We start from the raw sequence: 27,669 nt of genomic DNA, 5'->3' as shown, positions 1-27,669 counted from the left end.
AGTGGGTACAAGTGGCGGCTGCTGCCCCAATTGCCCCTCAGGAGCAGGGGGAGGTAGAGAAGCCCTGAGGGGCGATCTGGACCGGCAACTGCCACTCTTGCACCTGCTGACAGCGCCGAGTGATCAGGACAGGTTCCGGGTACCAGCAGTGGGTGTAAGCAGCAGCTTCGGCGCTGTCAGTGGGTAAGAGGTGGCTGCCGGCCACAATTGCCCCTCAGGAGCCAGGGGGAGGTGGAGAAACCCTAAGGGCGATCGAGGCCGGCAGCCACCACTTGCACCCGCTGATGGCACTGAGCCATCGGGGCCCGCAGCAGGAGTGAGCGGGGCCGGTGCCGGCCGCAGGTGCAAACGCCCTGTGGGACCGTGACGCACAGGAGCAAAGAATTTTCAGTAACCACCAGAGAGACTCGCCCTGATAATAGCAACTGGTGCCCCACCTTGATCTGGCACCCCCGCTCACCTGCTCCACCATCCCGCCATGGCTGATACCCGCCATGTTCCGCACTCTGCCTCCTGCTGCCAATGCCTGCCATGTTCCGTACGCACCCACTGTTGGTCAACGCATGTCATAGTGACTGGTTGTTCCGCCGTTCGGTCTATTTGCATATTAGGATTTTAAATATATAGATTAGGGACCCAGTGCACGAATTCGTGCACCTTGAAAGGAACTGTGGGTCATGAGGCGGTGGTGGGCACAGGGGTGGGACCCCAGCAGCAAGCTAACCTACAGGTTGGAGCGTCTGCCCACTGGTGGTCAGTGTGTGTCATAGTGACCAGTTTAATGGTCAGACACTTAGCATATTAGGCTTTTATATATGTAGATATACTAAGATGCCCCTAAAAGAATGCTCATAATAGTATTGTTTTTAATAGCCCAAAACCGCAAACACCTAAATGTCCACCAACAGAATAGAAAAATCCTATTGATAAAGAGGTAATATGCAAATTAACCCTCACGCCATGACGCCATCACAAGATGGCGGTGCGCGCAGCGGGGGTGAGGCAGCGGGGGTGGGTCCAGCGGCTACTTTGTGCGGCTTCTGCCAGGGTTCTTGTGGCCCCAAGGGGGCGTGGGGTTCCTGGTGTCCGCTTTGCGCGGCTTCCAGGGTTTCCGTGGCCTGCGTGACCGGAGGCAGAGCATTGGGGCGGCACTCCAGGACTGGGGCTGTCCCGTGGCATACTGGCCACGCAGGGCGGGACTCCGGGACTCAGACCGGAGGGGCAGAGCCTGGAACTGTGGGAAGGAGCACAGGCACTGGCCCTGTGGGTAAGGGCGTGGCCTTGGCCTAGCCCAGAGATTGCAGGAGGGGTAAACTCAGGCACAGGAATTACTAGAGTTAAAAGCAGGGACATGGGCACAAGGGACAGATGTGGAGTCAGCAGAATGAAGGTGAACACCAATAGACAGGAGGGGCCACGGAGTAGTGTACGCAAGGATGTACCCTGAACGTGAGGGTGCGCCTGGTCCGTAGGGCGTAGCTTTGTTGCCCTCAGAGGCGTCATGAAGAAAGTCCTCCTAGAACAGCGGTTCTCAACCTGTGGGTCGCGAACAATGAAAATACATCCTGCGTATCAGATATTTACATTACGATTCATAACAGTAGCAAAATGACAGTTATGAAGTAGCAACGAAAATAATTTTATGGTTGGGGGTCACCACAACATGAGGAACTGTATTAAAGGGTCGCGGCATTAGAAAGGTTGAGAACCACTGTCCTAGGAGGTTTGAAACCAGGTGGAGGGCAGTGGCAGGGCCAAGTTAGCGTGCAGGGGCTCGACTGAGCAAAGCCCAGGTGCCCTTAGGGGGTGTGGCCAGGGTGTGGCTTAAGGTGTTGTTGGGCGGACAGGGCTGTAATGTGAATAAGCAAAATGACGTGACCTTGGTGACTTAGCGATGTGTAAGGGGGTGTAGCCAAGATGGCCGCTCACATGAACCTTATCCCAGTAGCAAGTGCAGGGGTTTGTGTTCAGAGCGTTTGGGTAAGGTCCCATGGGGGGGAGGAGGGGGTCCCAGGTCTTGTGCAGTTTTGCGCGATGGGTCACTAGTACACCTATGTTTTTGAAGAGTGGTGCTATATGAATCCCCTTTTATTTCAGATGAGTGAAAGGAGTGCATTCCCCAGGAGAGTGCACTAGTTTGTATTAACTCTTCTTTTACACCCTGACAACTGTGCTATCTTGTTCAAGTTATTTAAACTCTCCAAATCTCAGTTTCCCTTTCTGTATAATGAAGGTGATAATATGCATTTATCTCATAGCCTGTTTACAAAGATTAAATTTTACATTTTATGGATAATGAGCATAAGAGCTTATTAATATAAGGTGGTACTTGCTTCCTATTTAATTCATTATTTTGAACAGGCCACTTTTAATGCAAATATCAGTTTGTAAACTGCCCTACACAGCTGCTCCTGGAGTTGTGCAGTGTGAGAATGGAATCTCTTTTTCCTCTGCCATAGTAACCAGTAATGTTCTACAAAGTGGCTGCTCTAATGACAAAGAGCAGAGTTCCCAGCTGATCCTTGACCACATGTAGCTTGAGCAAGTAAACAAATTTTGTCTTCAACAACTAAGCTATTGTCTTCTTTGTTGTTCTGGCCTAACCTAGCCCATCTAAACTGCTATAGCTAGAACATGCACTCATCAACCCCACTGTCTCACACCCAGGCCATTTCACTAATTTACATAACCTACCAGACCCTGTGGGCATGTGAGTTTGTAAAGGTGCTTTACAGAATGCTGTCTTAATGAAGTTTATTGCACCTATACCAAATTATGTGATAATCATTTGTCTGATGTAATGCTTTTAATTATGCCTTTCAGTGTGATGAAGTATGCTAGGTTTTTAGTAGAAAAAAAATGCAAAAACATATTAATAGGTAATCTTTCCCTGTATAGCAATTCTTTTAGATGCTTTCACGCTTTCTTTACTGTGTGCATGATCTAGCTTACCTTTAATTTGCAGGAAATAATGTTGCTCAGACTTGTAACTGAATGCTTTTTAATAGTATTTTTTTAAAAATACTAACCACTGATAAAAAGTGCTGAAGGGAAAGCTTTTTTTTATATACTATGGCAATTAATAAAAATGTTCACATAAGCTTGTTATTTTGAGTCTTTTATTTTTGATCTGTTTCCATTTTTATTTACATAACATGATATTTTAATAACATGCAACAATCAGAGCTTTCTGCTTCACAGCCTAGCATATTTTTTCTTTATCAATTTTGTGATAACCCTCTGACATCACAGCCTGTTGCTATGAGAATAGAACATTAAAAATTTGGCAGCACAAATTTATTTAACAAGGTAGCTCAGGATAAATTTAAAGGAAAAGAGGTCATGTTACAATTCCCATTTTTCAAGTATTGACTTGGCCCCTTTAATCCCTGAAGATAACAAATATGAAATTTGAAAATTTACACCATTAAGAAACATTCACTGAAACCAATGAAAGTTATTCCTATCATGGGTCTAGTGTACTTGTCAGGGATAGGGTTGTGAAGTCAATGAATCACAGCTTCATGTGATGCACAGGCCTTTCCATCAGGTTCAAATGTGGGTCCTCAGGGTACAGCCCATAAACCAAAAAGATAAGTTATCTGGGCTTTCTGCTGGGGACACTCTGGGAGCTTGATGGTTGCTCCAAGTCTTTTTCAGTCCAGGCACATGGTTTCATTAACAATACAATTCCCTTAAAAACTTAGTAGGCTGATATATTTGCTTTTAATTTCATATTCTAAATTTCACATTCTAGTTCTTTTCTGTATGTAATTATCAAGAATGATTTATTTCTTTGCAAATGCCCCTCTTGAGGCTATCTGAAGCAATAGGCTTGGATAGCAAAGTTAAAACCCTTAATCTGATTTTTGCAAAATGATTTTCACTTCACACCATTACCCTCCCTCTATCTACTTCCCATACAGTTAAGAGTCTCATTAGGCTCATGGCCTACCTTCTACTTCTCACAGAGGACAGTTTTACTAAATATTTTATCAAGGTGCACTAGAGCTCTCCAGCTAACCAGCCTGTACTAATGTTTCTTTGCTGCCTACTTATTCTATACAACATATTTTAACTTTCTGTATGGCAGCACTCTCCTTCCAAAAACCAATGTCTATAACCATGTGGTATTCAGGACTGTCATTTCCAAAATATGTCTGGATTCCCCCTTTTGGCACATGGGATTATACTTCTTTGCTCTTAAAAAAATTTTTTTTTTTCATTTATTTTTACAGAGAGAGAGAGGGAGAGATAGAAACACCAATGAGAAACATCATCCATGGGCTGCCTCCTGCATGCCCCCTACATGTGCCCTGACCAGGAATTAAACTGTGACCTCTTGGTTCCTAGGTCAGTGCTCAACGACTGAGCCCTATCGGCTGGGCTTCTTTGCTCTTTTTAAAGATAGGCATGGCCATTTGACTTATGGTCTTTGATATGTAAGTAGAAATGATGTATTACATACCAGTATACACAAAAACCTTACAATGTATAATCATGATTTTTTTCCACTGCTGTGATGATCATGGAAGCATAAGTCATGGTGAAGTTTCATCAGCTTAGTTCCCTGAGTAGCTATGATAAGTATAGTCTTCTGGATGGCATATCATAAATAAGAAATAAATTTTTGTTATAAGATATTGAGATTTTGGTGTCATTTTTTATTTTAACATAGGTTACTCCTGACGTATAGTGAAGGTATGTCAAACATTACAATAAACCACAAAATTTCACTGGTTTTATTTCTCCATTTGACAGTTCAATGTAGTATTTGGCAGGCAGTCTTCCATATGATGATTCAGGAATCTAGACCTCTTCTATTTTGTGGCTTCACTATTCTCTGAAATGACAGAATTCTCTCCTGAATTATTTTTAATCTGTCTGAGTTGCAGATAAAGAGTGAGGCCTTACATAGAACCTTCTCATGGCAATTCCTGATTGCAAGATAGGGTGGGAAATATAATGTCTCTAAAATAAGAATGCGTTTAGAACACACAGCACTTTCTGACACAGAAACATAGAGCTCCACTGAATGAAAACTGGGAGTCACTCAGGCTTGACTTGCTTTTAAGGTGTGTGCAGGGGTGGCTTCATGAGCATGTCCCTGCCCTGGGTTTAATGGTCTGCTCTTACAGATCAATAATTTTTGAACAAAACTCTGCATTTTCATTTTGCTCAGGGCCCTACAAGTTATGTTACTGGTTGTAGGTGTAGGTTATATCAGAAGGATGTGCAAATGGAAGCTTTAGCTATATAGTATAGAATGTGGAAGAGTTCAATGAAGATTGTCTGAGAATTCTCTTATTGTTTAGCCCATAGGGGAAAATATCTTAAAAACATTTGTGTGGTTTTCTGCACATTCTTACTCATGATCTTTAAAGTCAGTGTGATTCTCATTACCTCAAGCACTGACTGTAAAATCAGAAAGGAAAAATAGATAATTTTTTGTTCTGTTTACTGTAAAACTATACTTTGAAACCCCATGATATTTAAAAAATGCAATTGAAAGCCAAAACTTTTGATTCTGATGAGCCACATTTTCTTTGGAGACCAGAAGGCTCTTGCAAGTTAAATTGCAGGCCTTGCCCTTTGGCTCAGTGGATAGAGCGTCGGCCTGCGGACCAAAGGGTCCAGGTTCGATTCTGGTCAAGGGCACGTACCTCGGTTTCAGGCTCCTCCCTGGCCCGGGCCCTGGTCAGGGCGCATGTAGGAGGCAACCAATCAATTTGTTTCTCTCACATCAATGTTTCCCTCTGTCTTTCCCTTTCTCTTCCACTCTTTCTAAAAATCAATGGAAAAATATCCTCTGGTGAGGACTAAAAAAAAAAATAAAAAAAATACTTAAGCCTGTCTGGCATGGCTCAGTGGTTGAGTGTCAACCTATGAACCAGGAGGTCATGTTTCGATTCCCAGTCAATGCACATGCCCAGGTTTCAGGCTGGATCCCCAATAGGAGGTGTGCCAGGAGGCAGCTGATGAGTGATTCTCTCTCATCATTGATGTTTCTATCTCTCTCCCACTCCCTTCTTCTCTGAAATAAATAAAAATATATTAAAAAAAGAAAGTACAGGCCCTGAAAGCAGAGCATACCTTTATGCCCTAACAACTGAATGTTATTTTGGCTAGGAAGGGGTTCAAGAGTTGGATAGGGCTCAAACTCTCTCTCAAACTTGAGATCTCTGTGAAGCTATAGATGAGGGAGTAGATCTGCAAAAGAACACATGGAAAAGAGCAAACTCAGCATTAAGAAATGTCAACGTTGCAACTGCCAGTGACCACAGCCATATATGGGTAGGTGCTGAGTAAATAAGACAATTTGTAGATCATTTACTGTCTTTCTAGGAATCATTGTCTCTGCTACAGTCTGGTGAACTAATCTGCTTTGTGCTGCATTGCAAGAGATTTCAGTAACTGCCCACATGTCACCTTTGGATTTTCCAAAGAAGTAATGCCTAACCATGACCTAAGAATTTGCTGAGTCTCATTCAAACTGGCCTGTGTAGACAATCCTATTTTCAATGGTGGAGAACTTGGTTAAGATCCCTGGAAACAAAGACAGGGCCATTGACATTTAATAAAGGTAATAGTGATAGGAAAGGAAAGCCCCATTACCAGAACTTGAGTGGGAATGGAAAACAGAGTAAGTCACCTCTTTTCCATGTCCCCTTCTTTGCAATTCCATCCTTTGATTCTGTGAACAACCTTAAATAAACTCTTTCTAGACTAGAAGAACTTGATTTTTGTAGGGTGTACCCTAGGGATTCCAGCTGATACATAATTATATACCCCTTAGCAGTTAGTTTTGATAACACATTCACATTTATTTTATTATTTTTCAACAGTACAGTACTGTGATATCTAGCTAAGGCATATATTTTATTACACAGATGGTAAAACATTTTATTCAAGGTTGCAAAACTTTAAAGGGCAAATCCATCAATCTTAAAGTTTTCACTTTAAGAAACCTTTTCCACAATGCCATCTTTCCAATGTTATTTGGAAAGTGTGACAAAACAACACCCATCTTAGTCTAAGACTATGAAAATGCTTATAAAAACACATCTGCCCTAGCCAGTTTGGCTCCGTGGATAGAGCATCATCAGCCTGCGGACTAAAGGGTCCCAGGTTTGATTCCGGTCAAGGGCACATGCCTAGGTTGTGGGCTTGATCCCCAGTGGGGGACATGCAGGAGGCAGCCAGTCAATGTTTTTCTCTCATCATTGATGTTTCTCTCTCTCTTCCTCTTCCTTTCTCTCTGAAGTCAATAAAAATATATTTTAAAAAACACACACCTAAACACAAACTGCCGGCACTCACTTGGTCCTACCACTCATCTAAAAACAGTTTTCCTCTGCAGCAAGTCATCAACACACTGTCCTCTCTACCAGTAGTAATTTGATTCTGTGAACCACTTTTCTTCATTTGCGGTATATATTCATATGCTGCAAGGCAAATCAGGTGTCCAGCAGTAATTCGTAGTCCTCCTGGTAAGGGTTCAGCTTTGTTGTTGGGCACTTGATATACAAGACAATGCTTCCTACCTATGATCCCACATCCAGAATTTTATGAATTCTGACCTTTCAAAGCACCCAGCAGAGTTGGTTTTCTTGAGTTACTACTCTTTCTTCCTGCACTTTATTTTTTAATTATTTATTTCTGTTCACTTTGACTTTTTAAAAACAAACTCTTTTAGAATACTTTGAGGTTTACAGAAAAGTTGCAATAATACAGAAAGTTCCCATATATTTCACACCCAGCTTCCTCTATTAACATCTTACATTTCTATGGTATAGGACTCAATGAACCAACATTGATGATAAAGGATGATGATGACTATTATTAACAAGACTCCATTTACTGAGAGGGAGTGGTAAGGTTCTAGAACAAGAGGATTGAAAGATCATTGTGACCATCTTTGGAAAATACAATGTGTCAATGTGAAGTATAAGCAGACACTAATAATTTTCCCTACTATCCCTTTAAAACTGCTCTGTGAACTCATTCTTCCCTGGATCTTCAATAAAATTGCGTTCCAATCCCATACTATTGTGGACTGTATTTATCTTTATTTGGTGCCTCTCTCTGCAAAAGGATTATACATTCCTATCTTGATTGGATGTGGAAGTGGTATGTGTCATTTCAGCACAGAACTTTTAACAGCCAGCATGGGGTTCACCATGTTTCCTTGCCCTTCATCACGATAACAAGCGATGTTCCAGAGAGTAGTCACTCCTCAGTCTGGGTCCCAGAGTGAACCACAGCCACCGTCAGGCTGCAGTAAGTGTCCTCTAGCACACTGCTTAAGATGTAGAGGGCACATGGCATGTGCTCCATAGTTCTGCACTGTTGAGCTTCTCTAAAACACTAGGAATTCCTGTGGACTTTACTAATGCTCCAAAACATCCCATTTCTACTGTTCTCTTAGTCTTCATTTGCCGGGAGCCGGTCCATCCTTGCTGCTTGACACAGTCGCTGCAGGGAAGAAACATCTGCACAGCATATGTTTCAAGGGACCTGGCATATATAGCATACTGTTCTTAATATGTTTGCTCTCCTTAGCGCTATGTGTTTTAACCAAGGTCACCTCTCCGAGAAAGGTTGTTTCCCCAGGTAGGGATTTTTCCCTGAAGTTAGGGAGGGAATAAAATCCCTTAACTAAGTGCCAGGTGGGTAGTTAATCACTTTAACTAAGAACAATCACGCTTAAGCTACATAATCTTTACTCCCTGGAATGGAGATAAGAAACACCCTAACCTTTGGAATAGAAATTGACAGGATTAAGATCAACTGGTATAAATTCAGATGTAACAAGACAACAGAAGACAAAACCTAGAGACAGAACCTAGACACAGAACCTAGCGAGAGAGACAGAACCTGGAAACAGAACCTAGCAAGAGAACATAAACATCAGATCCTGATCAGATCCTAACCAGAGCTTGGCTGGAGTTCCTAACCAGAACTTTGGCTGGAGATCCTGGCTAGAGGTCCTGACTAGGCTGCTGATCAACTGAAGGCTGTCTCTGTGTCATTCCTTCTTCGCCGACTCTGTCCACACCTTTGGGGACCCCTGGACCCGATGGGGCTGGACCCCAGCATTCATTTTCAGGGTTTATGTGTATGGGAATATTTTACAAAATTTTCACCAGGGTTAATATATGGAAAGTATTTATATAAATTCAGGACCATATAACATGGCATTCCATAAATCACTGAAATTCTGTGTTGCCTGTTTTTCTGGCAGTGAAAATGCCATATTTTAAAGAGGTATTAAGAAAATACAAACTATGTATAGTATAAATTAATAAATTTTAGGGCACTATATTTGTTGGCTGCTTTGATACAGATACAATTATTTTAAAAGATCTTTTTCATTACTTTCATTCTATAACCCCCCAAAAGCTAAGGAATATCCAATATATCAAATAGATGACAAAACTATGTTCAGTCTCGGTTCTTCCACCTCATGCCCTATCTGGCATAAATATATGTCCACTGTCCTTATAGATGGATTATTTATTTTTTCCACATCCTTCTCTGTAACAGGATAAAACGAGGGATAAAAGTTATCTTACCTAAAATCACTGAGTATCTTCTTTGGATATGAAACCAGAACACCTGAGTTTCTGCTTTAACCCTTTCAGTGCCAACCAATATCCTAGGAACTATGCTAAAATTGCCAAGGCATTTTTGCTGATTTTACAGCAGTTTAGGAAAAAAATTATGAATCGCAAGTAAATGAAGTTACATATTCAAAAACTTAAGGAAACCTTTACCACATTTGTTTTCATCTTTGCCATACCTTGTTTGCTGATTGTATTATAAACTAGTAGAAAAAAAAATTTGAACAAAACATATAATGTTAAAATAAAATTAATGTTGACTTTGAATACATGAATGAAGATATTAACTTTTAATAAGATTTTGATAAAAAATCTAAAATATTTAGTATATTCTTTGAATGCACAAAAAAATCATCCTTCTAGGTTCATAAATAATTGCAGAACAAAAATTTCAATCTTTTTACAAAAAAATACTTTGAGTAGGGAGACTTTCTGGAATCACTAACAGCTGTGCTTTCCTACACATAGTCCATGAAGCCCTTTCCCACACTTAGCACACATGGTGTTGGATCGTTTTACAGGTCCTCCATCTTTGTTGCTGCATACTACACACCTTCTTAGATTTCTGCCAGGCAATTTTCGCAATAATGCATCATCGCTTGTTTCATTGGTACTGATGAGATTGAGTTATTACTCTTTTCTGCCAGCCATTCTTCCTCAATTGCCTGTATAATGGATGAAGTGAACTGGATACGGGACATAATTCTGCCTGACGTGTTCTCTTTGTATATTAGATAAGAATTTAACACCATCCTAGCAAAGATACTGAAAACCACCTTTTTCCAGTACTTCAAAGTTCTTCTTTCATCTAGGTAGGTGTAAAGCATCATATCTGATACATCTACTCCTCCCATGAATTTGTTGTACTGGTTTATTATTGCTGGTTTGGATATTTCTCTTTCTTGGGAATATCGTCTTCTATGCAATGTTTCATTCTCAACAACGGCATGGGTTGAAAGAAGCAACACCAGTTTCTTTTTAGATTTTTTCTAAATCCACACAAAAGAATCTCATCACTGCGGAAATATTTGACCTGCCCTATATCATAATCTGCTGTAATATCCTTTGGCAGGCCCCTCCTGTTAGATCTTATTGTTCCAGTGAGGTAAGTTGCATTTTCAAACAGATACTTTGCTAGAGCAATACTGGTAAAGAAGTTGTCAATCACTACATGATATCCCTTACTTAGGTAGTTCCCAAGCTGGAGCAACTTGGTCACTACTACATGACCAAGGCCTTTCTTTTTGATCTCAGCCTTTTCTTCACATTTTGCACCTTCGTAGCAGAAAAAACCTAAACAGTAATGTACAACAGAGTCACACAACATCCAACACTTTATTCCCCACTTGTGGTGCTTCTTATTTCGAAGATACTGTATTAGGGACTCATCAATGGATAAGTGCTGGTGGGGTGTGTAATGAAATCTGAACAACCTATTTGCATGCTCAACAAGGGGGATAAATTTAGAGCAGGGGTCATAATTCTGATGACCTGGTGGAAACAGTTTTTCATTGTTAACAAGATGAAAAAGTTTTAATATCAGTTGAAATCTATTTCTTGAGAACATGTTCCCAAACCATGGAATGGCTCTACTATTCCTATCCCAGTATGAGAATATGGTAGGCCTTCGTGTAATTCCCATTTCCAACAGCACAGCCACAAATGCTTTCATTTCAAGGACGTTTACAGGCCTCCATTGTCTGACTCTAAAATTGGGTGATATTTGCTCCTGAGAACGCAAAAACTGATTTCCATACCTATTAGTTTCAGCCACCATTAGATTCCACAAAGCCAAAGTGAAAAACATGTCAAAATAATAGGTTTGGCATCCTGGGGAGGAGCATGCTTCGGACCCGGTGATTCTAGGAAAGAAAGACTAGACTGCACATATAAATCTTGGCCAGGTTGTGTTTCAATAAACACAGGAAAACTAGAATTGTGTAAATCTTCAACGTTTTCACATGTGCTGTAACTGTCTGAACTTTCAATTATTACTGGGACTCGTTTACGTTTCAGAGGGACAAACACGTCACTGCAATCACTTTCCAATTCTGATTTGATGGGACATTCTTGATCACTTCCAGAGGGACACCCTTCTCCAATATCTTCCACAAAATCGTCATCTTCACAGCAAGAATTGACATATTTAGCAATATTATCATCACTAGTAAAAGCAGACTTAGAACTGGATGCCATTTTGAAGCTTTAGGGCTACAAAATCTGAGTAAACTTCATAAAATCGTAGTACCTGTAAAAAATTAGGCAGATAAATGCCAGTGGTCAATTTTAGAACTACAAACATTCGGCATCATAAGTAATCTGCACTTAGGTGTCATCTGTCAATAAAGAGTGAACTACTAGCACCTAATAGTGACACTGCAGGAGGAGGCACTTTTGGCGAAAGACAGGAGGAGCGCGATTGCGCTCCCCGGCACTCTAGGGATTAAATAAATGCTTTATCCCTCCCTTCTCATTACTTTCATTAAAAAATTCTTCTACACAACAAAGAACTATAGTACTCTGTCACAGTTTCTTTCCCCATTATAGGTGCCTTCTTGGTGAAAAATAATATCCTATTTGTATGCTGATGAGCAGCAGATAAGATTAAAACCACATAACTAAACATTTCCATACTATTCACAGGCAGTGATGCTACCAATAGGTTCCTTCATTATAGAATGAAGTTATGAAAAGGATCTTTTAAAACAGTTGTATCTTTATCAAAGCAGCCAAATATAGTGCCCTAAAATTTATTAATTTATATATTCTATACATAGTTTGTATTGAGCGTAATTAGGGTAATGGAATGCTCCATTTTGAGAATGAAGGTATGGTGGTGACGGTAGGTATTGATCAGGGAAAACAGTAAAGAAAATTATCTATATGACTGAAAACACCATCCCTTTATAATCATTGACAAGCACAGATTGACCCTATTCTTTGTTCTCAAATGCATATGGGCTGCATATACTTCCCTCTCCAGACTGTAAACTTTATGAATGCAAGAGTCATACCTGCCTTTTATATACCTAAACCAAAAACATTTCCTAATTTTAAGTGATCATTACACATTATTTGAATAATAGACTGAAAGAATGAATACCATACGAAGAACCAGTCTTTTACCTTTTTTCCAGAGAATTCTATAGATGCAAGTAGGCTCCTATCTAGTCATTGCATTCAGTTGAATCTCCAGAGTCTCCAGGTGTGGTTGGGTCTTCTTCCTAGTCTAGAAGTGGTTCTTCCTAGTCTAGAAGTGGCCTCTCCACTCTCTTATAATAACAATGGAGAAGGGACACAATAATCACAATAAATATTCCTATTGAGAAAAGAATGGAGGATATACATAGTCACTGGGCCACAGCAATGCTGGTATCCTGCTAGACAGGCTTTGTAAAGGTTCCTTACCTCTTTTTTTTTTTTTTTAAATATATTTTATTGATTTTTTACAGAGAGGGAAGGGAGAGAGATAGAGAGTTAGAAACATCGATGAGAGAGAAACATCGATCAGCTGCCTCCTGCACATCTCCCACTGGGGATGTGCCCGCAACCCAGGTACATGCCCTTGACCAGAATCGAACCTGGGACCTTTCAGTCCGCAGGCCAACGCTCTATCCACTGAGCCAAACCGATTTCGGCAGGTTCCTTACCTCTTGATTCAACCTTAATTCTGCTCTCTGGAAGGTTATCCCTTGAACATTGTCCTCTCAGGTCTTTGTCTTCATCATTTAGATTTTTATTCCATTTCTCTTTTCTATTTATGAAAAGGGATATTTAGATTTTATAGCTCATTTCTTGAAATAAGCTTTGTTAATGTCTAATAGTGTCATTATTTGGGGTATATTTGTTTGCTCTTTAAAAATATTCTTTGATTTTTAAAGGGAAAGGAACATTGAATAGTATGACATTTATAGGACAACTAGAGGCCCGGTGCATGAAATTCTTGCGGGGGGGGGGGAGGGGGTCCCTCAGCCCAGCCTACGCCCACTCGCAATCCGGGACCCCTCGTGGGATGTCCAACAACTGGCAGACATCCCTCTTGCAATCCAGGATGCTGCATGCACCAGTGACCATACTTTTCATACAGGTGAAAGGCATCTTGCTGTTGTATGGGCAGCTACCTTTTTTTGCCCTGATTATAAAAAGTAGTACATAACATGATCCTTCTGAGGCAGTAGTACTATTTTTCCCATCTTATGAGTAGAAAAACGGAAGCAGAGAGAAGTTAAGTAATTGGCTGTCACACAGTTTAAGTGTCAGAATCAGGGCTGACCACAAAATGTGCAAGCCAGAGTCCAAGCATGTCATCACTACATCATCCTGTTTTTTCAGTGTTAGAGTAGCCTTGCCAGGTTTTAATTTTTAAATCTAAGAGACTGTTCCCAATATATAGGGTAGGGTTGCCTGGTTGGCGATTAGGGCTGATCTGTTGGGTGATCGGCGGGCGGGCGATCGGGGAGCCCCGGTTGGCACCCGCCTTGGCTGGTGGCCTGGTACTGCCCGCTGGCCGGCCCCGCCCCCCACCACTCCCGGTTGCCTCCCTTTCAGGGGGCAGAAGCTCAACACAAAACCAGGGACAGCTCCTGCATTGAGCATCTGCCCCATGGTGGTCAGTGCACATCATAGCAACCGGCCTTCCGCCGTTCGTTTGGCTGTTCGGTCAAATTGCATATTAGGGTTTTATTATAAAGGATTGGAAATTTGAAGATAGAAACATTGATGAGAGAGAATCATCAATCAGCTGCTTCCTTCACACCCCCTACTGGGGATTGAGCCCACAACCTGGGCATGTGCCCTGACCAGGAATTGAACCTGTGACCTCTTGGTTCCTGGGTCAACACTCACCCAGTAAGCCACACTGGCTGGGCTATTTGCACTTTTTATTTCAACTTATTGCGGAATAATATTCATATGATAAGGGCATATATTTTTAATTGTATAGTTCAATGAGCTTTGACAAGTATATACACCACTACCTCAGCAAGACATAGAATATGTCTATTATCCAATATAGTTCCCTTTGCCTCTTTACAGTCAGGCTTTTCCCTCTATCACCACGCTATCCTAGTCCCCAAGCATTACTGATATACTGCCCTGTAAGTAAGTTTTGCTTGTTCTAGAACAGTGGTTCTCAACCTTGGCTGCACATTAGAATCACCTGGGAATCTTTTTAAAATCCCATTTCCCAGGTGATTCTAATGTGCAGCCAAGGTTGAGAACCACTGTTCTAGAATTTCATCAACTATTCAGCTAGTTTTCAAATTTCCAATTGTCCTATAATTGTCATATTATTCAACATTTTTTAACTCAAGATTCAAATATGGAAAATGATTACTATATCCTTGAAAATTTCCTTCTCTAATACCTTGTTGCAGAATCTGGGTCATTTTTCTTGTAGAATTTCTGACAGTCTAGATCTTGCTGATTGCATTGAGTGTTAACATGTTCCACTGTCCCTATATACAGATGGTATATTTTTTTAGAGACTGGATTTTATTCAGATTTGATGTTTTGGTCTCAGGCTTTTAAAAAAAAATACATTTTACTGATATTTTACAGAGAGGAAGGGAGAGGGATAGAGAGTTAGAAACATCAGTGAGAGAGAAACATCGATCAGCTGCCTCCTGCACACCTCCCACCAGGGATGTGCCCACAACCAAGGTACATGCCCTTGACCGCAATCGAACCTGGGACCTTTCAGTCCGCAGGCCGACGCTCTATCCACTGAGCCAAACCAGTCAGGGCTGGTCTCATGCATTTTTAATTGAGTTGAAGGATTACAGTAGCTTCTTTTGGTTGTAAATAACAGAGTACTGCATAAGCAAAACGGTGAGTTTTAGTGGCTCATGTAACTCATATTTTCAGGGCATATCATGGACTCAGGCTTTATACCAGAAAATCATTTGTTTTTGTTGTTTTATTTTTCTCCTTGATTCTGGTCTTTACTGAGTTTTGGCTTATTCTTGCATCCTCTCAGGTCAAGTCCATAGGAAATAAATTGATTCCTGATGGTTCAGTTTCATGTCATTGGCACTGATGGGCCTGGTTTGGATCAGATGTCCTTCTGAGCCAATTAATGGCCTAAGGAAATAGGATATTCTGATTGTCCAAATGAGTGCCCAGGTGGAAGTCATCTCACTAGAACCACATGGGCTGTTACTGAATTTAAAGATACTTTCTTTCTCTATAAACTCACTTTGGTTTACAGATGTTAACTTATTTTACATATATATTGACTAAAGCGACTTTCTACTATATAATCTTTATATGCAACAACCTTTATTTATAAACAATATTTTCACTGAAGTGATGGTGGAGTCATTACAGGTGTTTGGGGTAAAAGTTTGAGGGAAGGCCCCTTAGAAATGCTCCCCAAATTCCTCTTTACTATGTCAGGGACTACCTACTGTTTCTTATGTGACAGGTGAGAAATGTAAAGCTAAGTTTTAACAAGGCACAGGGGTGAGGGACAATGAAGGGGTGTGAGAGTGGGCGGCTGCCGGCCGGCCAGCCCAGAAAGAAAACGTGCATTTAATAAGTAACAATGAACGTGAGGTTACCGAATGAATGGAAGAGCTCAGAAGTGAAATTTGGTTTACTTTACCAAGTTATTTTTAAGGCCAAAGTATTAGTGGTTTCATAAAACATTTCTTGGAGGTGACTTACCAGCATTAGGCGGGGGTGGAAGTTTCCCGAGAAAGGCCACCGAGGCGGTCCAAGGGCCCACCAAGCCCATTTCTCCCCTCCGGGCCGGTACTTGGCGTCCTCCAGCCGTAGGCCGCTAAAGCATAGCAACCAGAGCTCCGCCCCTCCCGGCGACCAGCTCGGCGCTGCGTCACTTCCGGCCCTCGGCGAGGCGCATCCGGGTCAGGCTGAGCCTCTTGCTCTCGGAGTCTGTGACTGGTGGCGGTGCCGGCCAGCCCGCGTCCTCCCTGCCCGGAGAGACCCAGCCGCAGTGTCCACCGGTGAGCAGTGACCCGCTGCCCCGAGCACAGGAAGACCGGGAGGAGGCGTGGGGGCGGCCCGCGGCCGGGCTGGGCAGCTGCGGTGCGGGCTGGAGACTTGGCTCCTACGCTTGCTGCTGTCTCTGGGAACCGGGGGGCAGCACTGAGGGGCCTTCCGCGGACAGCGACCCCCTCCCCCGGCTCCCCTGCCCGCCCTGCCCGGGAGGGCGGAAGATGCCGGTGAAGAAGAAGAGAAAATCGTCTGGCGTGGCAGCGGCAGTAGCGGAAGACGGAGGCCTCAAAAAGTGTAAAATCTCCAGGTACCACCTCCCCCCCGCCCACCCCCCTTCAGTCTTTCCTCCTCTGCTGGGCGGCCAGAGGAGGAGGAGGCGGGTCGGGTCTCCCAGGCTCGAGCTGGGGAGAGGCGCCCCCTCCCCCCCACCCCCCAATTAAACCTACGTGGTGGGCGCCGATCGCCGCGAGTCTGCGCCGGACCCACCGCGTGTTCGGTGCGTGTGCTGCGGCGCCCGGAGGGACCGGCGGAGTCCCCCGCGGCCGTCTACGTGCCCTGGAGGGTGGGGAGACGAGTGCGCAAGGCAATCGCGCTCCGTCTCTCACCCCTACGGCCCTAACCCCTCCTCCACCTTCTTTCCAAACAGATCGCGCAGGGTCGCGTCTAGAATTCCTTCGTAGAGTGAAGAAAGGAGCAAAACAGGACAAATCTTGACCTGCCAACTGCCCTGGGAATGATAGGAAGGAAAGCTCCCCAGGTTGCAGTTGACCTCCACCTTTAGCGGTCTAACCCGGAACGTCCCGGCAGGAGGCCCCTTTCTGGAAGCCTAGTGCCTCCACCTGCGCCAAGTACCTGGGTGCCGAATGGGGAAGCCCCTGCATGCGTTTTTGTTTTTCTGGCATCCAGCATGCTGTTCGCTCCCAATATAAATATTAATAATTGAGAGCTATTGTACTCTATCCTCTGGAAGAAAAAGAAAACAAAGCAGAGTGTAGTTGTAGCTCTTTGATCCCATTGTAACATGTCGTTGAGGCATCACCGCAACATTATATAATGCAAAAGATTATTGCCATTTAGGTGTGAGGAGTGGGTTTTTTAATTCTTATGGAGTGTCTGATTGTATCTGTGGTTGGCACTTAGTGTGACAACTTCAGATGCCACCGTTAAAAGAAGACTGTAGCCAGCATTATAAAGTCGAGAGATAATAATAGAACTCTACTTAGTTATGCTTAAAATGTGAGGTAGGTAACTTACTTAGTCCGCATCTTTCTTTTTGTGATTGGTTCAGTTGGTTTTTTTTCCTTCATTAAGCTGTTTGGGAAAACAGAGCCTAAATATATTTCTTGGGCGATTCCTGTGAAAGATGATGTTTTTTTGTTTGTTTGTTTTGTTTTTAGAGGCTCCAGAAACACAGGCCCCCAGGAGGGGCCTAAATATTGATTTCAGAGAGGAAGGGAGAGGGAGATAGAAACATAAATGATGAGAATCATTGATCACCTGCCTCCTGCACGCCCCCTACTGGTGATTGAGCCTGCAACCTGTGTATGTGCCCTTGACCAGAATGAAACCTGGAACCCTTCAGTCCGAAGGCTGATGCTCTATCCACTGAGCCAAAACCGCTAGGGCAAGATTTTACTTTTCATTTCAGTTTTTTTCAAGATGATGTTTTTTTATACCTCTTGGAAACTCATACTAGAATTTGACATGGTTACTCCACTAGCTCAATTTTTATGGAACATGCAAATTAGTTCTGTATTACTCTTAACTTGTAAGTATCTTAAGTATATAATGTATCAAAATGATTTAAAGTAATTACTTAAAAAAGCCAAGCAGTCATTATAACTCAAGTGATACTTTGCTCTATCAATTTAAACTTTTAAATATGGTACCCTTATTTTACATTACTCAGTTGTAGAAATTATAGCATTTCTATGTCATTGTGGTAGTGTAACTATTTGAGCTTCTCAAGAAAAGGTTCTCTGAAGTTCATTATATCCTAGAGGCCACTTATGAACTTACTAACTTTAAATGACTTTGTGGAAAAAGAAAACAGAATCAGATTAAATAGCTTAGGCCCAATTATTTGTATTAATGTTATCCTTAGGGATTTTTTGGTTGTTTTTTTAATCTGTAGAATTTAATTAATATCCTTAGGTCCTAAATCGTCTTTTATCTTTAAATATCTACTTAAACTTGACAGATGATAAACAACTATATAGTTTAATTTTGAAATATTGATAAATTAACTATCAAAATATACTTTGTAAGATTTTGTTTTCAAATGTATATCTATTATACACAAGTACGATTTCCATGCAATTCAGAAGAAGAATTATAAAGATTTATACTTTCCAACTACCAGTTCTGCATTGAGACCATTAGGTTGAACTTCTGTGTGGTCTTGAAATCTGGGGAATTAGTTTTTGTTGATATTTTTGGAATTTGATAGTGAGCAAAGTAGCATTTGGGTTTTGTTAGCCACACATTTTTATGTATAGACTACTGTATCAAATTGCAAATACTTAACTCTATTTTTCCCCATTACACCAGCTGTAAAAAATAAAATAAAATACTTTGTTTAGTTTGAATTGACATAGATGGTATTGAACTTAGCTTTTCACTAAAAGTTGAGACTATAAAATTCTTAGGCATTTGTGTGTTTTCTAAGCTATTGCAGATCCCAACCCCCTGCTAGACTAATAAGTGGAGAGGAACATTTTTCAAGCAAGAAGTGCCTGGCTTGGTTTTATGAGTATGCAGGTAATGAAATTAATATAAGAAGATATCAGTCACATGCTTTACAACTTTCTTGGGGGGTTCATTCATTTAACAAACTATTTATTTCAGGCCTGCTGTGTGTTGGTGCTGTGTGCTGGGATCAGGGTCAAGACTGAGGATTGTGGGTAGGCTAAGAATTTGGGATCAGGGTCAAGACTAAGGATTGTGGGTAGGCTAAGAATTTCAGGCTATGTCTTTAAATATATACTTCAGTATATATTTAGTGAGGGGGCGAAACTCATTTTCTATAAATACAATTTGTAAACAGACAGATTTACTTACTGGTTTACATCCATTAGCGAAAATAGAGTTGATATTCTGGAAAACAAAGTATGTGATAAAACATTATACATAGTTTCTGTTTTTCTTTTCAATATTCTTTTGAAATTTTTTTGAACCAGAGACTGACATTTTCTGAAACTTCTGGGAGACATAGTAAAAGATTTTAAAACTCAGACATGTCATTGCACAACACACTTTTTAATAATTGCTATTTAGCTACTAACTTCTAAGAAAGATGCAAAAATGAATAAAAATAAACAGAAAGATGTTGATACAGTGTGATAAAGGTCATCTTAGGAAGATGCACTGTGAAACTTTATAAGAGGAATATGTAACCCAGCCTTGAAATACCAGGGAAGGCTTCTTGAGGAAGCTAACTCAAACTAAATCCTGTAGTGGTGGATGTAAAGCTTTTGGCTTAGGGTGGTGTGAAAGTCAAAGCTGAATGGTTAAGCAAATATATAAAAAACAAAACTTGTTTCCCATTAATTACTACTTTTTTTTTAAAACGACTTTTTTTTTTTTATTGATTTCAGAGAGGAAGGGAGAGGGAGAGAGATAGAAACATCAATGATGAGAGAGAAGCACTGATCAGCTGCCTCCTACATGCCCACTACTGGGAATGGAGCCTGCAACCCAAGCATGTGACCTGGTTCATAGGTCAACACTCAACCACTGAGCCCTATCAGCTGGGCTATTCTAACTTCTTTATAAGCATATATGAAAATTTTTTCCCATTAGGATTTTTTCATCTTTTGAAATTACTGGTTTTAAAGCTCCCCTTTCCCCTTTTTTCTTTCTCTTACCTGCCTCCCTGTTTCCCCCCTCCTCTTTTATCATTATCATTCTCAGAGTGTTTGTTTAAAATAAAACAGTGTATATGCAGTCATTGTATTATATGTAGTGTAATCAAGTTAAGGTTTCAAGTGAACTCTGAACTTAAGATATAAGTTTAGGCTGAGGGTGGGGGACAATAACTTCACTTTTAGGATCAGCTGAGTGATCTCAAAAGCATAATTTAAAATTGTTTAGTAACAGAGCAGATTCTTTCTAGACCAGAAAAACTGCTATTATTGGCATCCCAAGACAACCACTAACCCAAATTAAATGAAGGAAATTCATTTTATTACTGACCTACATTTAAAATGTTGACCCATTATTCAAAATGCCATTTTATTAAGCATGATATAAAATCAAAAGGTCACTCATTTTACTTATAAAGGTTACTAGATATAAAATTATTTGGTCATTTTTTTCTTTCATGCTTACTTGTTTTACCTCTTGTAGGGACTTTCCTGGGTAGCATAAAACTCTAGTTAAACATTTATTTCCTGTACTAGCATTTTTGTAATAGCATAATAATTGCTATCTTTATTTCAAAAATTATGCTAATTATGTAGCTTTTCCTAGTGACCATTTTGTTACTCAGTGTTAGCCCTGTTTTATAGATGAGAAAACTAATGCTTAGATTAAGTAATCTGCTTAAGATAATGCAATGATGAGCCAAAATGCAAACCTAGGTCGTTTTGATTGTAGAGCCTATGCTTTTAACTACTACTATCTCTGTTTTTTGTTTGTTTTTTAAATATGTATGTGGCAACTAATTTTCCTGTTGCAAAGAAAATATTAGTAAGTACACTTGAGGTTAACTTATCTTCTGTCATTCATGGAATGATTCATTCAAAAAATATTTTTTGAGCACTTGTGTATCAGGCCCTCTCTAAGTGTTGGGAATATAATAGTGAACAAGTAAAAATAGGCCCTTGTCCTTGGGGAACTTGCCTTCTAATTGGAAGTCAGACAGTAAATAGGTAAGTAGGCAAGATAATTACAGATTTTGGAGGGTTATAAAGGTAATATGGTGAGGTTCAGGGATAGAAAGTAGGAAGTTTGGATTTTCAAATAGAGTGATTAGGAAAGGCCTCTCTAGAGGTTACAATGGGCAGAGAACCAATTGACAAGGAGGAACGAGTTATTAGCCAAGTAAACAGTTACTATTCCATCATAAAATGGGAGTGTTGCTTATTAGAATAGAATCAATAAATGTGCCTACTGAGGTAACGCATGTAAAGCTCTTAGCCCAGTAACTGGTACATAATTAGAATTCAATAAATGTTATTTATTATTAAAAGAGTAATAGTATTACAGCATCAGATTTACTGGTTGTATATGTTTGCAATACAGTTCCAACATTATCAGTATAGCTCCTATGTAGCTCATGTACAAGATGCTGTGCCATTCATTTAGCATAGATTTTTTTCCTGATCTGCTGTGGCTGACATGGTTTTATATCTACATACATAGCCAGGAACATTTCTGTATGGTTATTAAAATGTTTTACCGGTAATCGTATTAACATAATATTAATACATTATATGTGATAAGCCTGATGGTTTTGCCCTTTCACAAGACCTCTCATCTTGACTAATATTTAAATTAGCAAGGATTCAGTAATATACTGGGCCTGTTAAAAAAAACAAAAAGCATGGGAAGTAAAAGGCATGTTTAAAGTCTTACAAAGAATCAAAATTAGAGATAGAATTACATAATCCTAATAAAGTATCTAGCTGGTTCATTTCCATAGCTTTTAAAATTGATTAGAAATCTGGTTTTTGTTTGAAAGTTAGTTAAATTCAGCTCCCTGGAGTAGTTTTATTGCAAGAGTGAGTATGTTTTAAGAAGAATAATTAACATTATGCAATCTGATAAAAGAACATTGGTATAGACCTTATTTTAGATTAGATCTGTTACTACTTGTGTTACTTTGGGAAAGCCTTGTACATTTGCAGAAAGGTTTTATCTGTATCTTATATATCTTTGTATAACATAATTTAACTTGATTTTAATAAAATTTAATCACTAATTTCACAGTATCTAGGGAGGCTATATTTTATAACAGTAACTGGTAATTTTTGACAAACTCTTCAGCTTTCTCTTCTAATTACTAATGATGGCAGCTTCAAGAGCAAGTCAGCTTTTGCTGCATAGAAAAATTTAGAATATATTCTTACCATGCCTTAAAAAATACCTTTGTTTTCTTCTATTACATTTTTTATCTGATATTTACTTTCAAACCATGTATAAGGATATATATTCAGATATATATACACACACATATATATATATCTTTAAATATATGTTTATATTTAAAACTGTACATACAAAGAGATAAAAACATTAATGATGACAGAGAATCACTGATCGGCTACCTCCTGCATGCCCCCCCCCCCCCCCACTAGGGTTGAGCCTGCAACCAAGGCATGTGCCCTGACCAGGAATCCAACTGCGACCTTCTAGTTCATAGGTCAATGCTCAATCACTGAGTCACATTTTTGTTAATCTTCACCCAAGGATATTTTTTTCATTGACTATTAGAGAGAGTGAAAGGGAGAGGGAGAGAGAGGGGAACATCGATTGTGAGAGAGACATATCAATTGGTTGCCTCGCACACATCCCCACTAGGCCAGGGATCAAGCCTACAACCGAGGTACCTGCCCGACCAGAATTAAATCTGCGACCCTTTAGTCCAAGGGCTGATGCTCTAACCCAGTGATGGCGAACCTTTTGAGCTTGGCGTGTCAGCGTTTTGAAAAACCCTAATTTAACTCTGGTGCCGTGCCACATACAGAAATTTTTTGATATTTGCAACCATAGTAAAACAAACACTTATATTTTTGATATTTATTTTATATATTTAAATGCCATTTAACAAAGAAAAATCAACCAAAATAATGAGTTCGCGTGTCACCTCTGACACGCATGTCATAGGTTCGCCATCACTGCTCTAACCACTGAACAATTGGCTAGGGCCAGATGTATTTTTTATAGCTTTATTGTATACTAGTGGCCCGGTGCATGAAATTTGTGTACTGGCGGAGGGGGGGGGGGAGGTGTCCCTCAGCTCTCTCGCAGTCTGGGAGCCCTCGGGGATGTCTGACTGCTTAGGCCTGCTTCCTGTGGGGAGCCGGCCTAAGCCGTCAGTCGGACATCCTTAGCACTGCTGCAGAGGCAGGAAAGGCTCCCGCCACCGCCGCTGTGCTCGCCAGCCATAAGCCCGGCTTCTGGCTGAGTTGCCCTCCCCCTGTGGGAGTGCACTGACCACCAGAGGGCAGCCCCTTCTTTGAGCGTCTGCCCCGGGTGGTCAGTACGCCTCATAGTGACAGGTTTTTCTGTGGTTTGGTTGATAGGCATATTTGCCTTTTATTATATAGGATATGTGCTTTTTAAATTAACACATCTTGTTAAAAAAAAATCCTCCAGGTATATATTAGGAAGTGAAAGTTTTCTATAATTGTCACCCTCTTCATCTTTTAACACCTTACTGCATAAATAAGTGCATTCTTTTTTTAAAATCCTTACCTAAGGATATTTTTCCTATTGATTTTTAGAAAGAGTGGAAGGGAGAGGGAGAGACTGAGAGAGACACATCGATTGGTTGCCTCCTGCATGCCCCCAACCAGGGCCAGGAGCCTGCAACCGAGGTATGTGCCCTTGACCAAAATTGAATCTAGGACCCTTCAGTTAGCAAGCCAACGCTCTCTCCGCTGAGCCAAACCTGCTAGGGCTGTGCAGTAAAAAAATTTACACCAAAAAATTTGAAAGTGTTTTGATTAAGATCACATCATCTTAGCAGCATGGATCCCATCTGAAACAGCAAGAGTATATTGCCACATACTGGATGACTACATTCTTCTACTAAGAGACAAACTTAAAGACATTAGCTTCACATTGTGCTTGTGAAATAAAGATGGTTATATAAAATGCCACCTGAGCTGCCTTGGTTTAGTCCATGATTTATAAAGCTGGAGTATTTTTAGTCCTTAAGAAAGTTTCCCTTGGCTAATTTAACTAATATTTCAAGACTATCTTTTCAAAAGTCAAATGTGGTAAACATATTTCTATCATATTTCATATTGTTTTAGCCTTTTAAAATTGAGATATAACATTACTTTCAGGTGTACAACATAATGATTGGAGATATATATATTTTGCAAAATAATTACCAAAATAAGTCTAGTTAACATCTATCACCACATAGTTACCAAAAAATTTATTTGTGGTGAGAACTTTTAGATCTACACTTTTAGTGACTTTCAAGTATACAATACAGTATTATTAACTATAGTCACTATGCTGTACATTACATCCCAGGGCTTATTTTTTATAACTGCAAGTTTGTACTTTTGACTACTTTCACCCATTTTGCCTACCTTTGGCAACCACCAGTTTGTTCTCTGTATTTATGAGGGGTTTTTTTGTTTTGTTTTTCCTGTTCTGTCTGGTGTTTTTTTGTTTTTTTTTAAATGTATAGTCCACATATCAGTTAATCAGTCAGACAGTATCTTTTTCTGTGTGACTTATTTCACTTAGCCCTCACAGTCCAGCGATGTTGTCACAGATTTGTTTTAATCTTATCCAATAATTAAAAAAGACCTAACAATGATATAATTATTATATTTTGGGGATCTGATAACATGAAAGAATATGGGAATTGGTGTATTGACTTACATTTAGTGTTACTAAGGGAGAAAAATAAACGTATCGTTAACTTTTGAACAAATGATAGACAAACTAATTGAAGGATTAAATTTTTGTTTCTACATAACTAATGCTTTACTGTCTATTCAAGAACCAAGACCATAAGAAAATGTTCTGGAGTTAGAATGTAGTAATTCCCTTAAGTCATATTTTTATAATATGTATATCTTTTTATTAAAGTGTTAAATTTTATTTGGGAATATTTCAAAAGGATAATGATCTTCTGTTTTAGTAACTAACAGACATTCTCTTATTATTATCTTAAATCGTGGATTGGTACTGGCACATTCTAGTAGAGTAAGAAGCTTAAACCTTATTATGTTACTTTATATCTATGCACAACAGTTTTCTTTAGAGCTCTCAGTAAATATTTTTTAAATGGATAGATTCAAGTTATTGTGCAAACTAGTGATTGATATTAATGCTGCTTTATTTTTAATTTTTAAATTTTATTTTGTAATGTATTTTAAGAGCATTTCAAAAATTTAAAATGTTAAATTCAAAGCAAATGTTTATACTACTTTATCAAAGATATGTCAAAATTCAAAATCATCTATTTGCAAAAATGTTATGGTATATTCATAGATGCCTTTAGCATAATGGTTTATATTTTATGTTGATATTAAATTATAACAATAAAATATATAAATTATTTTTGTCTTTGAAGGTCCTGATGAAGTTGTAGGGCCAGAAGGAATGGAAAAATTTTGTGAAGACATTGGTGTTGAACCTGAAAATGTATGTTTTATTTCTAAGTAGAATGAAATATAAGTGGGGTATAGCATATTCATAAATTTCTAAACAATTGGACACCTTAATCTTATGTGAAGATTTTGTTCATGTTTATTGTAAATTTTTACTTAGGATATTTTTTAATCAATTTAAATTGGGCCCAAGTTCTCTTTTTACTTTTATAAAATTGGTCCCATCTATGTTTCTTTATAGATAATAAATCCAAAGGTTGTACACTTTAATATTTGAACGAAGGAAATAGTTGTATAAAAATGCTCTCCATGATAAATATAGACATGATTATCTCTATGCTGACTTTTCCCCTATCCTTTATGTTCTGTTCTTTCCAGATTATTATGTTAGTTTTAGCGTGGAAATTGGAGGCTGAAAGCATGGGATTTTTTACCAAGGAAGAATGGTTAAAGGGCATGACTTCATTACAGTAAGATATTTTTTTAAAAAACAAATTTAATGGGCTATTTGAAGATCTTAATTGATATTTTGTGCTTTGCAATTTTCAGGAGTAAAGTTTCACATTATATAATCAAATTGATTTGATCTATAACAATCAGTTTAGTATTGATAAAATTTATGCTGTGGTTTGGCAAAATATGAACAGTTACCCCAATTTTCATATTATCTTTTAAAGAACTTTAGTACAGTTCTATTTAAATTCACTTACTCTTTTGGTGGGTGAATTAGAGGTCCACGATGAAATTTATTTACTCCCAGGTTGTTTGAGCAATAAAAGATTTCCTTCTCTGAATATAGAAATCTGTGTAAGGAGTTTGTTCCTTGGGCGATTCTAAGCTCTGAGGCCTCCTCTCTTCAGTTTTATACTTGATCTAAAGATGAAATTTGAAGATAGAGTTGAATAGCACTCTCAATTCTTTTTTGCCAAATGAATCTCATGAAGAACAAAAGTAGAAATGCTGTATGGCTCCCCTACAGCCTGTAGCCATTATACAGTATATTAGGATGATGCCTTTGAACACTGTCATAAGCTTGTCATAGAATTGCTTCTTTATAAAAATAATTTGATTTTTGTCCTTCCAGAGTAAAGTAGACTTAGTTTCAGAATCAGTTAGCAATTATGTGGTAATTTTATATCATGCTTCTAATGTTCATGCAGATGTTACTAATTATCAGCATTCTAAAATAGATGAATCATCTATACTAATAATAGAGGAATATGCAAATTGTCCAGAATGCCGTCACGTAACGACCAATCAGGATGGGGACGGGGCCGCGGTGGAGAGCTCTCAGCACGCCTGTGCTGGGGGTCTGAAGGGCGTGGAGAGGAAGGTAGAACAGTTAGGCAGTTAGGGAGATCAGGCCAGGAGGGTAGAGCAGATAGGCAGTTAGAGCGGTCAGGCCAGGAGGGGAGAGCAGATAGGCAGTTAGGGGGATCAGGCCAGGAGGGTAGAGCAGATAGGCAGTTAGGGGGATCAGGCCAGGAGGGGATTGCAGATAGGCAGTTAGGGCAATCAGGCCAGGAGGGGAGCGCAGTTAGGCAGTTAGGGGGATCAGGCCAGGAGGGGAGAGCAGTTAGGCAGTTAGGGCGATCAGGCCAGGAGGGGAGAGCAGTTAGGCAGTTAGGGGGATCAGTCCGGCAGGGGAGAGCAGTTAGGGCCATCAGGCTGGCAGGGGAGCAGTTAGGGGCATCTGGCAGGCAGGCAGGTGAGCAGTTAGGAGCCAGTGGTTCCAGATTACGAGAGGGATCCCAGATTGGAGAGGGTGCAGCCTGGGCTGATGTATT

General features: G+C 39.9%; 2 protein-coding genes across 13 annotated transcripts in view; one reads left to right on the top strand and one right to left on the bottom strand.

The window, feature by feature from the left end:
• Window positions 1-27,669, top strand: part of DCUN1D5 (defective in cullin neddylation 1 domain containing 5) — a 74,698-nt gene that overhangs the window by 26,590 nt on the left and 20,439 nt on the right. For 3 of the 8 annotated variants that reach the window (XM_014460782.2, XM_023758811.1, XM_023758812.1), the window contains 2 exons: window positions 25,846-25,916; window positions 26,261-26,352. In XM_014460782.2, the coding sequence (XP_014316268.1) occupies window positions 25,846-25,916; window positions 26,261-26,352 (163 nt within the window). Of the gene's footprint in view, window positions 1-16,463; window positions 16,888-18,326; window positions 18,349-19,248; window positions 19,341-25,845; window positions 25,917-26,260; window positions 26,353-27,669 lie in introns of those variants that run through there. The other 5 variants (XM_006094674.3, XM_023758813.1, XM_023758814.1 and 2 more) reach the window with 5 other exon arrangements.
• LOC106698131 (piggyBac transposable element-derived protein 4-like) lies at window positions 768-16,464 on the bottom strand. 5 transcript variants are annotated; one of them, XR_002830673.1, is made up of 4 exons: window positions 16,290-16,394; window positions 12,750-12,895; window positions 6,094-6,210; window positions 4,729-4,843 (listed from the first exon to the last, which is right to left on the bottom strand). XR_002830673.1 is itself a non-coding variant. In XM_023758808.1 (3 exons), exon 3 carries the CDS (start codon window positions 11,428-11,430, stop codon window positions 10,498-10,500), a length of 933 nt encoding a protein of 310 aa, XP_023614576.1. In that variant the 5' UTR covers window positions 11,431-11,871; window positions 12,750-12,895; window positions 16,290-16,394; the 3' UTR covers window positions 9,990-10,497. The 5 variants fall into 5 exon arrangements, 3 of the variants coding, with proteins under 3 accessions (XP_023614578.1, XP_023614576.1, XP_023614577.1); XM_023758808.1 differs by lacking the exons at window positions 4,729-4,843; window positions 6,094-6,210 and adding an exon at window positions 9,990-11,871; XM_023758809.1 differs by lacking the exons at window positions 4,729-4,843; window positions 6,094-6,210 and adding an exon at window positions 9,990-11,871 and having other exon boundaries at window positions 12,750-12,942; window positions 16,290-16,370.

The sequence above is a fragment of the Myotis lucifugus genome, unplaced genomic scaffold (genome assembly GCF_000147115.1).
Source record: "Myotis lucifugus unplaced genomic scaffold, Myoluc2.0 scaffold_139, whole genome shotgun sequence".
Taxonomy (NCBI): Eukaryota; Metazoa; Chordata; class Mammalia; order Chiroptera; family Vespertilionidae; genus Myotis; species Myotis lucifugus.
The sequence above is the reverse complement of the archived record's forward strand: the minus strand, read 5'-3'. Positions and strand labels throughout refer to the sequence as shown.